The sequence below is a fragment of the Capricornis sumatraensis genome, chromosome 3 (assembly GCF_032405125.1).
Source record: "Capricornis sumatraensis isolate serow.1 chromosome 3, serow.2, whole genome shotgun sequence".
In the NCBI taxonomy this organism is placed as follows: Eukaryota; Metazoa; Chordata; class Mammalia; order Artiodactyla; family Bovidae; genus Capricornis; species Capricornis sumatraensis.
The window spans coordinates 45,281,323-45,295,686 of NC_091071.1; the positions used below are offsets into that span (position 1 = coordinate 45,281,323).

The 14,364-nt window shown below is 43.7% G+C and overlaps 1 protein-coding gene across 2 annotated transcripts in view; it reads right to left on the reverse strand.

The window, feature by feature from the left end:
- Nucleotides 1-658: 658 nt before the first annotated feature.
- The window catches only part of CYFIP1 (cytoplasmic FMR1 interacting protein 1), a 102,600-nt gene continuing 88,894 nt past the window's right edge, over nt 659-14,364 (reverse strand). For both annotated transcript variants that reach the window (XM_068968028.1, XM_068968027.1), the window contains 7 exons: nt 14,227-14,317; nt 11,589-11,719; nt 6,929-7,001; nt 6,310-6,404; nt 5,361-5,599; nt 4,785-4,932; nt 659-1,430 (listed from right to left, as the gene is read on the reverse strand). In XM_068968028.1, coding sequence (XP_068824129.1) covers nt 1,266-1,430; nt 4,785-4,932; nt 5,361-5,599; nt 6,310-6,404; nt 6,929-7,001; nt 11,589-11,719; nt 14,227-14,317 — 942 coding nt within the window. In that variant the 3' untranslated portion in view covers nt 659-1,265. The remainder of the gene's footprint in view (nt 1,431-4,784; nt 4,933-5,360; nt 5,600-6,309; nt 6,405-6,928; nt 7,002-11,588; nt 11,720-14,226; nt 14,318-14,364) is intronic.

Genomic DNA, 14,364 nt, shown 5'->3' on the forward strand with positions numbered 1-14,364 from the left:
ATGTAATTTTAATACCACAGATATACTCTATATTTGTTTATGTACAAAACCATAACTATATCTGTGTTTTGTACACAACAGATGAAAACCAATTTTCACCCCTTTGGGTGTGATATTGCCCTCATTGAGAATGCATAGCTTTATAGTAATAAATTTGTAATTATTTAACATCTTACAGCACTTAAAATTTTTAGTTTATAATTGTTATAAAACTCATGAATTATTTAAATTTACTCATTAATTTTTCATCATATTCTATACTTCCATTATAGGGTGAGCACAGATACTACCTCTTAATCTGCAGGAGAATACTGGCCCCAGGGTTATTATTTCACATTACTACAAGCAACATTTTTAGGTTACTTTTTCTAAAATAGTTCTGTTTTATCTTAAGGTTAAACAGTAAAACCAAGTAGTTCACAGACTTTATTTTTGGTGCCATAGATAATGCACCTGGACTTTGCTATTAATATTTTTAAAACCATATAGAAGTTACCATCATGATCTTGTCCCTTCCTTCATGGCTGCAGGTGACCTGGACTTCTAGCCTGGTTTGTGCACTCAAGCAAGTAGGGAAAATACTTTACCAAAGCCAGGGCACACAGGGTCACAGTAAATGAATGAACACAAACAGGTTCCATTATTTTTATTTCTGTAACCTTTAAATCCTGTCACAAACTAGATTTTTGTTACAGCTGGATTTAGTAGAAACAGAGAAATCAAGTTCACTATTTTTTGAAAGACAAAAAGGGAAAGGGAAAATGACTTAGAAAAGGTTTTCATTAAAAAACCAGAAAAATCTCTCAACAAAAGCTAATCATTAAGTTTAATTCTAATTGGTAATGGGTTTTATTACAATTAGCTGGTATTAAGTTTCTTGCTTAAATTCACAGATCTTTCCTTAAATGTTACAGGATAAATGGATGAACTCAGCAGCACTTCATGACATAGCTAGCTGTTGGAACATTCCACAAAAAAATGGAAAATGATTTTGTAAGAACATGATGGCAACAATCTGCAGTCAACATTCTTAGATTTTCTAATTACCAAAAGTATATACAATTTTAGTGTAGAAAAATAAGTCAATTTTATAAAATCAAGCTTTTAGATCGAAAAGCACCCCCTTACTTTTAACAGGCACAGAGATACTGAAAAATAGTTCCCCCAAATCCCACTAAATAGTTTATGGAAAGAAAAACATGCCCTTCTAGATCTTAAATGCAGTCAGTACTGGAACTCTTCAAAAACAGGTGATAGACTCTCCCTCAGCTGCTGGCCAGGGACTGGTGGATAGGTGGCTGAAAGCAGCGGACGTGCTCCACAGGTGTGCTCTCTCCATCACCTGACTTCAAGTACTTGTCCAAGATAGTGATTATCTCATCATTTAGAATCTGAAACTTGCGAATTCTTTCCACCATCTTCTTCAAAGGCTACAACAATTAAAATTAGGATAGCTGTCATTTATTCTTCATGCTTCAAAATACCTCAGGATTTTCATATTAAAAAATTACAGCCAACTTGATACATACCATCTCTTTACTGCAACATTTCTCTGTTCGTTTCATGCTACTGTAGATTCATGTGTAAAACTTATAGACCTGTTTATTCAACAGACAGGTATTGAGAACTATGGTGTCCTAAGAGCTAGAAATGTGAAGATGGAGCCCAGTAACTAACACAACACAAGCAATTGTGGACAGTTATTGTGGACAGGGTGCTTTGATGATAGACCCTTCTGCTATAATGCGCTTCCCTCATTCGTTAAAGAATCTGCCTGCAATGCAGGAGACCTAGGTTCAATCCCTGGGTTGGGAAGATCCCCTGGAGAAGGGAAAGGCTACCCATTCCAGTATTCTGGCCTGGAGAATTCCATGGATTATTGGGGTCGCAAATAGTTAGACACGACTGGGCGACTTTCATGTCACTTCACTTCCTGCTGTAACAGAACTATATTAAAAAAACACAAAAAATGAAAACAGAACAAACTTTTAAACTCTATTCCAGTTTAAAGCACTGCTGGTTTTGTATATGCAAGAAGTGAGAGAAAAGCCAGGCTCCTCAGAGACGGATGCTATCAGCAGGGGTGGAATGAAGAGACAGGCTGGGCTTTAAGCAAAGTGGACTGCACTCCAAGGCTCTCCACAAGCCTGGACCTCTTAGGAAGTTAAAAGTGGTTCCAAAAAATAATAAATAAAAGTGGTTCCACACTGGTAATAACTCTGGGAGATGAGCAGTAAATGGAAATCCTGGGAGAAAGGCATCCCAAATTAAGTTCAACCAAACAAAACCTGCCAAATAAAAATCCAATAAACAAACATTTCAGAGTTTCAGATACCTCTTGAGGTCTTGGAACAAATTGCCTTGAGGTCTCTGTTGCAAAAAACTGAGAGATGACTTATTTCTTTATACATTTAGACTAGATGTATAAAGAAACAAAAATGGAAAAAATTCTGTGAAGATGAAATTATCAATTACTACCAAGATTTGAAGAAGGAAATCAACATTTTAAATATAAACTAGTGACTTTCAAAAGTTAAAAACAGCAGATCACACTGAGGTGAAGTCAGTTAAGTCAGTACTTGGGTACAGCCCAGCCAGCCAAGGAAATGGAGGTATGGGAGGTAGAGTGGCCCCTAAGATATCCATGTTCCAGTCCCTGGAACCTGTAAGTGTATTACTTTCCAATAGCAAAGGGGACCTTGCAAATATAGTTAGGTGGTTACAGACTTTAAAATAGGAAAAGTAGGATGGATTACCCAGGTGGACCCAATCTAATCATACGAGAAGAGAACTTTCTAGAGCTGGAGACAGCAGAAACGTGACACAAAATTAGAAGATTAGTAGTGTGAGAGGGACTTGACCATGTTGGCTGGAAGGGGCTATGTGGAAAGCATGAGAAGGGATGTGAACTAAATAACCAGCAAGGAAATGGAGACCTTAGTTCTCCAATGGAACGGAGCTGAATGGAGCCAACCACCTGAATGAGTCTGGAAGTAGATCCATAACTAGAGGCTCCAGAAGGGAACACAGCCTTACAGACACATTGATAGCGGCCTTGTGAAACTGTAAATGGAAGACCCAGCGAGCCATGCTGTTCCCGACCTCTGACGCAGAAAACTGAGAGATATTAAGTACTGCACAATTGCACTCATCTCACAAGCTAGCAAAGTAATGCTCGAAATTCTCCAAGCCAGGCTTCAGCAATACGTGAACCGTGTACTTCCAGATGTTCAAGCTGGTTTTAGAAAAGGCAGAGGAACCAGAGATCAAATTGCCAACATTCGCTGGATCACTGAAAAAGCAAAAGAGTTCCAGAAAAACATCTACTTCTGCTTTATTGACTATGCCAAAGCCTTTGACTGTGTGGATCACAATAAACTGTGGAAAACTCTGAAAGATGGGAATAGCAGACCACCACCTGCCTCTTGAGAAACCTGTATGCAGGTCAGGAAGCAACAGTTAGAACTGGACACAGAACAACAGACTGGTTCCAGATAGGAAAAGGAGTATGCCAAGGCTGTATATTGTCACCCTGCTTATTTAACTTATATGCAGAGTACATCATAAGAAACACTGGGCTGGCTGAAGCACAAGCTGGAATCAAGATTGCCAGGAGAACTATCAATAACCTCAGATATGCAGATGACACTACCCTTATGGCAGAAAGTGAAGAGGAACTAAAAAGCCTCTTGATGAACGTGAAAGAGGAGAGTAAAAAAGTTGGCTCAAAGCTCAACATTCAGAAAACTACAATCATGGCCTCCGGTCCCATCACTTCATGGCAAATAGACGGGGAAACAGTGTCAGACTTTATTTTCTGGGCTCCAAAATCACTGCAGATGTTGATTACAGCCATGAAATTAAAAGACACTTAAACTCCTTGAAAGGAAAGTTATGACCAACCTAGACAGCATATTAAAAAGCAGAGACATTACTTTGTCAACAAAGGTCTGCCTAGTCAAGGCTATGGTTTTTGTCATGTATGGATGAGAGTTGGACTATAAAGAAAGCTCAGCACCAAAGAATTGATGCTTTTGAACTGTGGTGTTGGAGAAGACTCTTGAGAATCCCTTGGACTGCAAGGAGATCCAACCAGTCCATCCTAAGGAGATCAGTCCTGGGAGTTCATAGGACTGATGTTGCGGCTGAAACTCCAATATTTTGGCCACCTGATGTGAAGAGCTGACTCATTTGAAAAGTCCCTGATGTTGGGAAAGATTGAAGGCAGGAGAAGGGGATGACAGAGGATGAGATGGTTGGATGGCATCACCAACTCAATGGACATGGGTTTGAGTAGACTCCGAGAGTTGGTGATGGAGAGAGAGGCCTGGTGTGCTGCAATCCATGGGGTCACAAAGAGTCGGACACGACTGAGTGACTAAACACGTATAGACATGTCTAATGAAGTCCCCAAATGGAAGAAAAACTAAAATATTTGAAAAGATAATAAGTATTTTCTGGAATTCAATTCCAAAAAATCCATAAAATGACAAACACAAAAAGATCTTTAATGAAGCCAGAAGACTTGAAGAGTATGCCAATATACTGAAAATGCAGAGCTTACAAGGCTCTATAATATGAAGTAGATCTACATACCTTGAAAATAGAAGGAAAATGGAATCAGACTTCTTTGCTTACTAATTCTATTTAGATTCATTTGGGGAGTGAAAAGAAAGTTTCATTTGGTGGCACCTTTTGTCCTCAGATGAGAAACATTCATAGGGGAAAAAAACAAAAACTTTAAATAAATAGAAAATGTCTGTCCTTGTGAAGCTTCCACGTACCACATTTTTGATGATTTCGTCTTTGCCATCGTGTTTCTGGACTTTGAGCAGATGGTAGCAGAAATCCAGCACAGCAAAGCGGCGCTGCTGCCCAAGCAGCGCAATGATCATGCAGCCAGCCCAGTGGAGCCCATCGCCAAAGCACTGCCTGGAGACAAGAAGCAGGAGATGGAACAGGCGACCAGATGCCAGTGGCCAAACCACCTGTGTGTCCCGCAGGGTATGATGAGCAGAGCTGTGTCCCTGGTTTGGTAACAACCTCTTTGGGGTTCCTCTGGCAAACTGTTTCTGAACCTCTTTTTAGATCAAGGGCCTGCCATGAACAATGAGTTCATGAAGTGTTGGTGGTTCTCCTGTCTAGCAAAATACACACCTGACTTGCATAAGTTTCCATGAATTCAGAAAACTCCAGAAGCCCAGCCCTGAAGCATTTCCTAGGTATCAGGTAACAGCCCCTACTTAACTCGCTTTATTGCAGCTCAGCAATATGGGGATCCATTTCTAGAGGAAAGTGGTTCTCCGCATGAGCCTAACGCCAGCTTCTCTCCCACCTCCCCTCCCTGAGCACTCACTTACTCGACTGTAAACTCGTGTGTTCCCACAGGAATGCAGTAGACAAACTGCATGGCACTCCACAGTCTGTGAAACTCAACACAGTCATCTACGTGCATGACCCCATTGCTGGGCAGAGGCCCACGCCAGATGGAGTCGTCCAGAAAGGTCCGGATCCGAGTCAGGATGACTTCAAACATGGACAGGCCACAGCAGAGACGCTCCTTTGTCAGCAGGTCCCCTTCTCTTGCTATTGCAATTTGCTGTAGAAAGGACAAAATGTCACAGGCATGGCAGGCAGCTAGAATGCTGAAGTCGAAGTACTCTGTATTGTTTTTGACTCACTGGAAACTATCACACCTTGCAGAAGAGGGTTTTTAAAAATAAACATCAACAAAATACATCAGCTATTACTTATATGTCTTATCAGACTAAACAGAACTGTCAATCAAGCACAGTTGTTCTTAAGGGAGAGATTTATCTTGTGAGGACATTTGGTTTTCATAACTTGTGGGTCTAGTGGCATCTAGTGGGCAGAGGCCAGGGATGCTGCTAAATGTCCTACAATTCATAGGACAGTCCCCCCAACAGAGAATTATCTCATCCAAAATGGCAAGAGGTTGAGAGACTCTGATGTAGCTAGCTTAAGTTCCTCCCTACCTCCTGTTCTTAAAAACCTATGAGAAAGCTTTCTTCATGAAGGGATGGACAGTAAAAACAGAGATATTTACTGTTCACGTCTCACCTGCCAGGTGATGTTCTGCATCCTTTCACGTGTTAGCTCATTCAAACTTCCCAGCCACCCTGTGACAAGGTCCTATTATAAAACTCATTTGGGAAACTCAGGCCTGAGTAGCTGAGCAGGCCTATAAAATCTCTTGATGCCTTAGGACTAGGTCTCACCCAGAGTCCGTCAACCCTGCCAATGACCAGCCCAACTGGGTGCCCAGCTCACAGCAGCATGTTGTGTTACCTGTGGAGTTCCCAGTCTTTCAATCAGAGGGACAAGGTGCAGTGGGGCGTACTTTGATTCTAGCCTTTTCATTTTGGCATCAAGTCTCTCTCCCTCTACAGTGGAAAAAAATATTTTATACTCTATTCCTTGTATGAATAACAATTGCATAAGTTTAATTTTGTAAAAAAAGAAAAACCAAAATGAAAAATATTTAACATTATGCATAGAGGTTCTCTTTGAAAATTCTTTTATGGAACTGGCTAATCTGCTATTTTAACTCAAACAGAGAACTGAGTCTTTGCTCAATATTCAAACTTTTAAAAACTTACTGAAAAATCCAAATGTAGTCAAAAACAGCACAGTACAATGAATCCTTTGTGACTATCTGTTGCTACAGTCATGAGCTCATGGCATTATTCTTTCATATATACCCAATACCCCTCCTCCCATGCTATTCTGAAACAATCAAGATACAGCATTTCCATCCTAAATACTTCCTTTATTCAATATTCATTTAACTATATTACTTCCAGGATGTGACTGAACAGGACGCAAACTCAAAGCTGGCTTTTTAACTAAAGAGAACTCTCTGGCAACACAGACTTGTGTCCCTACCCTGGTCAGAGGACTGGCTCACCTTTCACATGGACCCTTGGCAAGATGTTCTGGAAAGGGGCTGCGTGCAGCAGGTCACATACTTCTTCTAGAGACTAGAACAATGAAAAAGAAGGCTGCATGAAGAAGCTTATCTCACAGTAAAGATGGACAAAGAAATCGGATGCTGAACACAAGGCACATCTTTCTCATTTTGTGTAAAATAAACACTGCAAGCAGACTGCCCAACAGGAGTCTCTGTGCTGGTGGAACTGTCCCTCGCTGTTCTGTCCAGGTGGCTACCAGCAACAAGTGGTGATTAAGTACTTGGAATGTGGCTAAGGAACTGAATTTTCATTTTTAGTTACTCAATTTTCATTTTTATTAATTTAAACACAGACCAGAGATCAAATTGAAAAAGCAAGAAAATTCCAGAGAAACAACTACTTCTGTTTCATTGACTACGCCAAAAGCCTTTGACTGTGTGGATCACAACAAACTGTAGAAAATTCTTAAAGAGATCAGAATACCAGACGACCTTAACTGCCTCCTGAGAAATCTGTATGCAGGTCAAGAAGCAACAGTTAGAACTGGACATGGAACAATGGACTGGTTCAAAATTGGGAAAAGAGTATGTCAAGGCTGAATATTGTCACCCTGCTTGTTTAACTTATATGCAGAGTACAACATGCAAAATGCCAGGCTGGATGAAGCACAAGCTGGAATCAAGATTGCCTGGAGAAGTATGAATAACCTCAGATATGCAGATGACACTACCCTTATGGAAAAAGCAAAGAGGAACAAAACAGCCTCTTGATGAGAATGAAAGAGGAAAGTGAAAAAGCTAGCTTAAAACTCAACATTCAAAAAACTAAGATTATGGCATCCGGACCCATCACTTCATGGCAAATAGATGAGGAAACAGTGGAAACAGTGACAGACTTTATTTTCTTGGGCTCCAAAATCACTGCAGATGGTAACTGCAGTCATGAAATTAAAAGACGCTTGCTCCTTGCAGGAAAAGCTATGACCAACCTAGACAGCATATTAAAAAGCAGATTGTGATTACTTTACTGACAAAGGTCCGTCTAGTCAAAGCTATGGTTTTTCCAGTAGTCATGTATAGATGTGAGAGTTGGACTGTGAAGAAAGCTGAGTGCTGAAGAATTGATGCTTTTGAACTGTGGTGTTGGAGAAGACTCTTGAGAGTCCCTTGAACTGCAACCAGTCCATCCTAAGGGAAATCAGTACTGAATATTCACTGGAAGGACTGATGTTGAAGCTGAAACTCCAGTACTTTGGCCACCTGATGCAAAGAGCTGATTCGCTAGAAAAGACCCTGATGCTGGGAAAGACTGAAGGAAGGAGAAGGGGACAACAGAGGATGAGATGGTTGGATGGCATCACTGACTGAATGGACATGAATTTGAGCCAGCTCTGGGAGTTGGGGATGGACAGGGAGTGCTGCAGTCCATGTGGCTGCAAAGAGTCGGACACGACTTAGCAACTGAACTGAAACACAGACAGCACTGAGCACGGTTCCTTTGTCTTTAGGGTCTCTCAGCCATCCCTGCAGAGCCAGGAAGCAGGTGCCTCCTTTGTAAACAAAGAACAGGAGGCAGAAGGAAGGGGCACCGTTGGCCATTCCCCACTGAGCCTAAAACAAGAGTCTGAGCAGTCACTCAGAACCTGTTGCTGGATCACAAATTCCTTTAAACAGGCAATAAAACCCCACACTACATAAAACCTATTCTCCAGAACAATGCAATGCAGGAAGAAAGCTTACTTCCAATATCACAGGGGTCTCAACATCTAAAACTCCACCATGAACCCAAAAATGGTCAAGAAGGGTGCCCTTCCCTAGTTGGAGGGCCCATAAAAAAGGGAAACTCTTTGGACAGCAGTGTGCTCACCACAGGGCAAAAAGACAGGAAATGAGAATGGGCTCTCCTGCCTCCTACTCTACACCCATCCTGAAATCTTGATAAAACAAATTGCTAAACAAAGAAATGGTTATCAGAGAATCAAAACATACTGACTGATAAGAGTTTCCTTTCTGAGGATCTCCGCAAAGATGATAGCAAAACTAAAAGCAAGAGGAGGAAGAGAAGGCTTTCTGTACCCATCATGTAAAGATCCTGTCATCGCCTAACATAAGCCTGGAAGAGCAGTCAGTCAGCCAGCCCTGCTCTTCCAGAACCCTCCAAAAGGAGGCTGACCCCCTCCTCCACACCTCCTGTGCCCAAGTCCAAAAGAACACAAGCTCTTCTCACAGAAGGAAGGCATCAGACGGTGAAGGACTACCACGCAAACACAGACTAGAGCGTAATGTCTGTGGAGTATCACGCAGCTGGAAAAGGCTGATGATTGTCACCATTACTAATGTGGAATCATCTCCAGATTTACTGTCAAGTGAAAAAGGGAACGCAGAGATGGGCGTGGATACACACAGATGAGATACTGCACTTTACGTATGTGTTCAGGAAAAGTCATATGTGAAGGGACTTTTCCTCTATTAAATATTGAAAATTCGTGATGAGTGATTACAATTTACAGGAATTTCCCCTCACTTCTCTTGTGTAGTTAGGTGAAAGATTCAGTTCTCCCTCAGCTGCTCCTGGAGCAAGGTTGCCCTGGACACCAGCTCCTTGGGGAGCTGCCTGTTGGCCCAGCACCACCAGTCCTGCTGCGGGGACCAGCTGGGCTGAGTCACAGGCAGTGGGACAGCAAGGGCCTCGGAGCTGCCCACCTCTGGCACCACATGGAAAAGGTCTTCTGCGAGCAGAGTGGCAGAGCAGAGTCTGGAAGATGAGGTCCTGATCAGAGACTGTACCCTGCAGCCAAGCTTGGGCTCCCTGACGTGAGAGCCAGCATATCTTCTTCGAGTAACCAGGTGTAAGGTGCCGAGCCCACTGGCTCAGCCCCTCAGGCCTGCAGTCTAACTGCCACACCCTGCACAGTGTATGGAACACCCTGGCCCAGGTCCTTGCAAAACATACCTTGCCTCTGCCAAGGTGCCAAGGCTCCAGAGAGAGAAGAGACTGCTTTAAGAAGTAACAGAGCAAAGATCTCCCCAGATAGAGCTAGAAATGTAACACAACTCCCACTGAAATGTCAGTGTGCTTTTTCAGTGTATTTGGCCCAAGCTGATTCTCATACTTTCACAGCAGAGCAAAGATCCACAAAGAGGTAGCATATGCTTGAAGAAGAATAAGGTAAGGAGCATGTCCTACCAGGGGTTAACACTTTAGTTAGAGTTACCATGAGTAAGACAACATGTCAGAAGCCATGGACAGACACAGACTAGTAGAATGAGGAAGAAAACCAAGAGACAGACTAGCACATCCACAGAAAGCGGAGGATGACAGAGGGATACTGCTGACCAACAAGGAAAGGAGTCTTCCTTCAGTTACTGGAGAAGGGACAACTGATGACCCATGAGGAAAAAAGAATCTTCATCCACATCTGACATTACACACAAAAACCAACTCCAGAAGGAATATAAACTTTAATGTAGAAACAAAACCTAAAATCTTTAGAAGAAAATATGAAAGAAAGTCTTTATGATTCCTAGAGAGGAAAGGATTTCTTTGAAGAGATACAAGAAGTGCTTGTACACAAGAACCATAGAAAAGAGACCATAGTCAAATTAGGAGTATCAGTTCCTCAAACATTGCCACTATTAGCGTGAAAAGACAAGCTAAAATCAGGGCTTCCTTGGTGGCTCAGCGGTAAAGAATCCACCTGCCGAGGCAGGAGACACAAGTTCGATACCGGGGTCGAAAAGATGCCCTGGAGAAGTAAATGGCAACCCACTGCAGTATTCTTGCCTGGAGAATCCCATGGACAGGGGAGCCTGGTGGGCTGTAGTCCATGGGGTCACAAAAAAGAATCGGACACGACCTAGCGATACACAACAATACTAGCATTTACGTGTAACACACAGAAGATACACAAGTTGTAGTAAAATGGACAAGATACAAACGGAACATTTAACAGAAGGAGAGCCCAGCAGCAGGGAAGACATCCTGCTCCGCAGTCCTCACTGAAAGGCAGAGTGAGGCCAGCTCAAGAGGGCTCTGGGTGCAGAGCGGCAGTCAACTGACGTGACCTACAGGGACAGAAGGAGAGGCCGAAGGACACGCCCAGCAGGCAGGCAGTGGGACTGCGGGTGCCCACGCGTGATTTCTTGGTGCTGCTGGGCTCCTAGCGCTTGCTTTCTTATGCTGCCCACCTCAGCAGGCATGGGCCATGTGTACCTATTTCGATGTAAAAAATTAAAATTCAATGACATTTAAAACTCTGTTCTTCAGTCACATGGAGCCCCACTCTGAGGTCTCAACAGCCTCAGCTATGGAATTTTCCATCACAAACAGTTCTCCCAGGCAGTAGCTTTATACATTATGTGTGTGTCATATATATTAATTTAGATGCAGTAAATACTATATAATAAAACATTCTTACAATAGTCACACAGTAAAACATTCTTAAATGAACTACTGCATTTTTGTTTTTCAATTGTAGAGAACAAATTCAAAAGTCTAAATAACCATGAAAAAAAGAAAAGTGCTTTATAACACTTGCTCTCCTTCCCCCATTAAATAAAGCCACTAAATCAAGTGCCTAAAGAATGGCCTCTTCTGTCATCCATGAGGAGGAAGGGGCTTGGCAGGATGCAGGTCATGGCGGCGCTGGACACTCACCAGGCTCTGCTCTATGAGCAGGCAGAAGAGCACAGCGTTGCCCACCTCCCGCAGGTTCTGGAAGCACACCGTTTTCAGCTCCGCATACTCAACTATGTCCTTTAGCTGGTGGTGGAAGAACTCCAGGATGCCTGAAGTGGGAGACAATGAATGTGGGGCTGGGAGAGGCTAGAGGGAGGGTGCATGACAGTGCGCAGCCTGGGGCCCACAGCCGGAAGCACCCATGCTGGCAGAAGACTCTCCGACACTGCCATCCTGCCCACCAAGGAGATGGGCACATCTTCTGTTCCACCGCCTGGATCCTGGTCCTCAGCTCCAAAGCCTGTCAACCCAGTCCAGGCACAGCTTGTTTTTCTGTGCTTTGCAGATATTGTGTTATTTTCACAAACTGAAGGTCTGTGGCACTCCTGTGTCAAACAAATCTATAGGTGCCATTTTCCCCAGAGCATCTGTTCACTTCATGTTTCTAGATCAGATTTTGATAATTCGTGCAATATTTAAAATTTTTTCATCATTATTATATTTGTCATGGTGATCCAGGTTCTTTGACATTATTGCAAAAAGGTCACACCTTGCTAAAGGTTCAGACGATGGTTAGCATTTTTTAGCAATGATGTGTTTTAAAGTAAGATACTTAGTTTTATTTATTTATGGCTGCGCTGGGTCTTCACTGCTGCACTCGGGGTTTCCCTAGTTGTGACGAGCAGGGAATACTCCTCCTTGCAGTGTGTGGGCTTCTCATTTTGGTGGCTTTTCTTTTTCTGGAGCACGGGCCCCAGAGTGAGGGCTCAGCGGCTGTGGCACACTGTCTTAGTTGTTTCAGGGCATGTGGGAGCTTCCTGGGCCAGGGATCAAGTCCGTGTCCCCTGCATTGGCAGGCGGATTCTTTACTGCTGGGCCACCAGGGAAGTCCAAGATACGGATGTTTTAAAAGGTGTATCTTGCGTTACTGCACACTTAATAGACTATAGCATAGTACAGACATAACTTTATATGCATCAGGAAATAAAAAATTCATATGGCTTGCTTTATTGTGATAATTTGCAGCTGGCTGGAACCAGACCTGCAACATCTCTGAGGTCTGTGTACACCTTCAGAGGAGGCATCATGTTGCAATAAATGAGCAGGACCACAGTCATCCCCAGCAGAGGCAGAAAAGGTATTTGATAAATTTCAAAATCCCTTCACAGGCATAGAGAGGAACATAGTTAATCTAATAAAGGACATCTATAAAAACCCTGTAGCTAACATCATACTCAGTGGTGAATCTGCATGCCTTCTCCCAGAGCTCCAGAGAAAGACAGCACATCTTCACTCTCCTGGAGGTTCTGGATGTTGTCATAAGGCAGGAAAAGACAAGAAGCATAAAGTCTAGGAAGCACTCTATCCATTCACTGCTGACACAATCAAAATCCCCGAGCTGACTCCAGAATTTATACAGAAGACCCAGAACAGGCAAAAACAACACTGAGAAAAATGCTGGATACTTGAAGAGATTTCAAACCTCTCATCCCATCAGGTCAGGCCCTGAGTGCTGTTCCACAATGACCCCATAGCCCTGCCTGCCTGAGAGACCATCCTTTCCTCTTGGTGGTCCACCCGACAATGAGCATGAGCGTGGGGGTACTTCCAGCAACATGGCACTACCTCCACAGTGGTGCCACGCCAGCTGGGTGAGGACATGTGGAAACCAGCCTGGAAGTCCACAGCTCTCCTGCAGACCAGCTCTGGATCTGGCTTAAATGGCTTTGTCTTTGACATTTAAAATATCCACCTCAAATAAGGATCTGAGCACCAGTTTTATTATCCCAACATTACTTGTCTACTTTCTGAGATTTCCCTAAGCCAGGACAGACCAATGGTTATTCCCTTCCCAGTGGCCAAGTGGGTCACCTTACTGTCTCCTCAAACACCAATAGCAGCCCTGGATGGTGCCAGGAACACCCAGAGGCTCAACCATACCAGCCAGCTGCCTATCAGGACAGTATCCCACTGGTGACCAACAAGATAGCTTTCCAGCTTTCAATAAAGTATTAACAGATATGAGATAAAAAGCAGCTTTGTTAAGAGACAACGGTTCTTGTCATTCAATTTTATCACAAACAAAGCTCTCTGAGTCATGAAGGTTATCCATGTAGAAAGCCCCAAATCCACTCTGGTCAGCTCACATAGGTTTGTCTGGCACCCCAAAGACTACATCTGCCTGAGGGCCCTGCAGCTGGCCAGTCAGTGAGACAGGAGGCTGCCGGGCAGAGACAGACAAGCTGCACTGTCGGGGAAGTGGCCCCCTGCACGGGCGCCCCTGCAGCCTGGGCGGCTGAAGACTAGCAGGCAGTGGCACTCCCTGCCACCCCCATCAGTGATTTGCAAGATCCTGGTATTGCAGGAGAGCCGAGGTACATAGGGTTCACAGCACTGTCAGCCCCCACCCAGCTCTCCCATGCTTGCACACCAGCTCTTGGTTGAAAGGGTGGTTTGTTCTGTTGGAAACAATCAGGTTCTGCTTGGGCTTCCCACCTTCTCCCACTTGGGGAAGGCAGATCTGATCCTTACCAGTAATTTCCAACTTGATTTCCCTTAAGTGACCTAGGGCCGACACTGCCCCTCCCTGTACACCCCAGAGGGATGCTGTGCTCACCCGGGGAGCCGTACTCATGTCGCGGCAGCCGGCAGACCTTGGGCATCACTTCCATCAGCGTCTTCACATACTGTAGGATTGTGCCTTGCAGCTGTGAGAGATGGGCTGTGTCAACCACCAGCCACATTACCCTGCAGG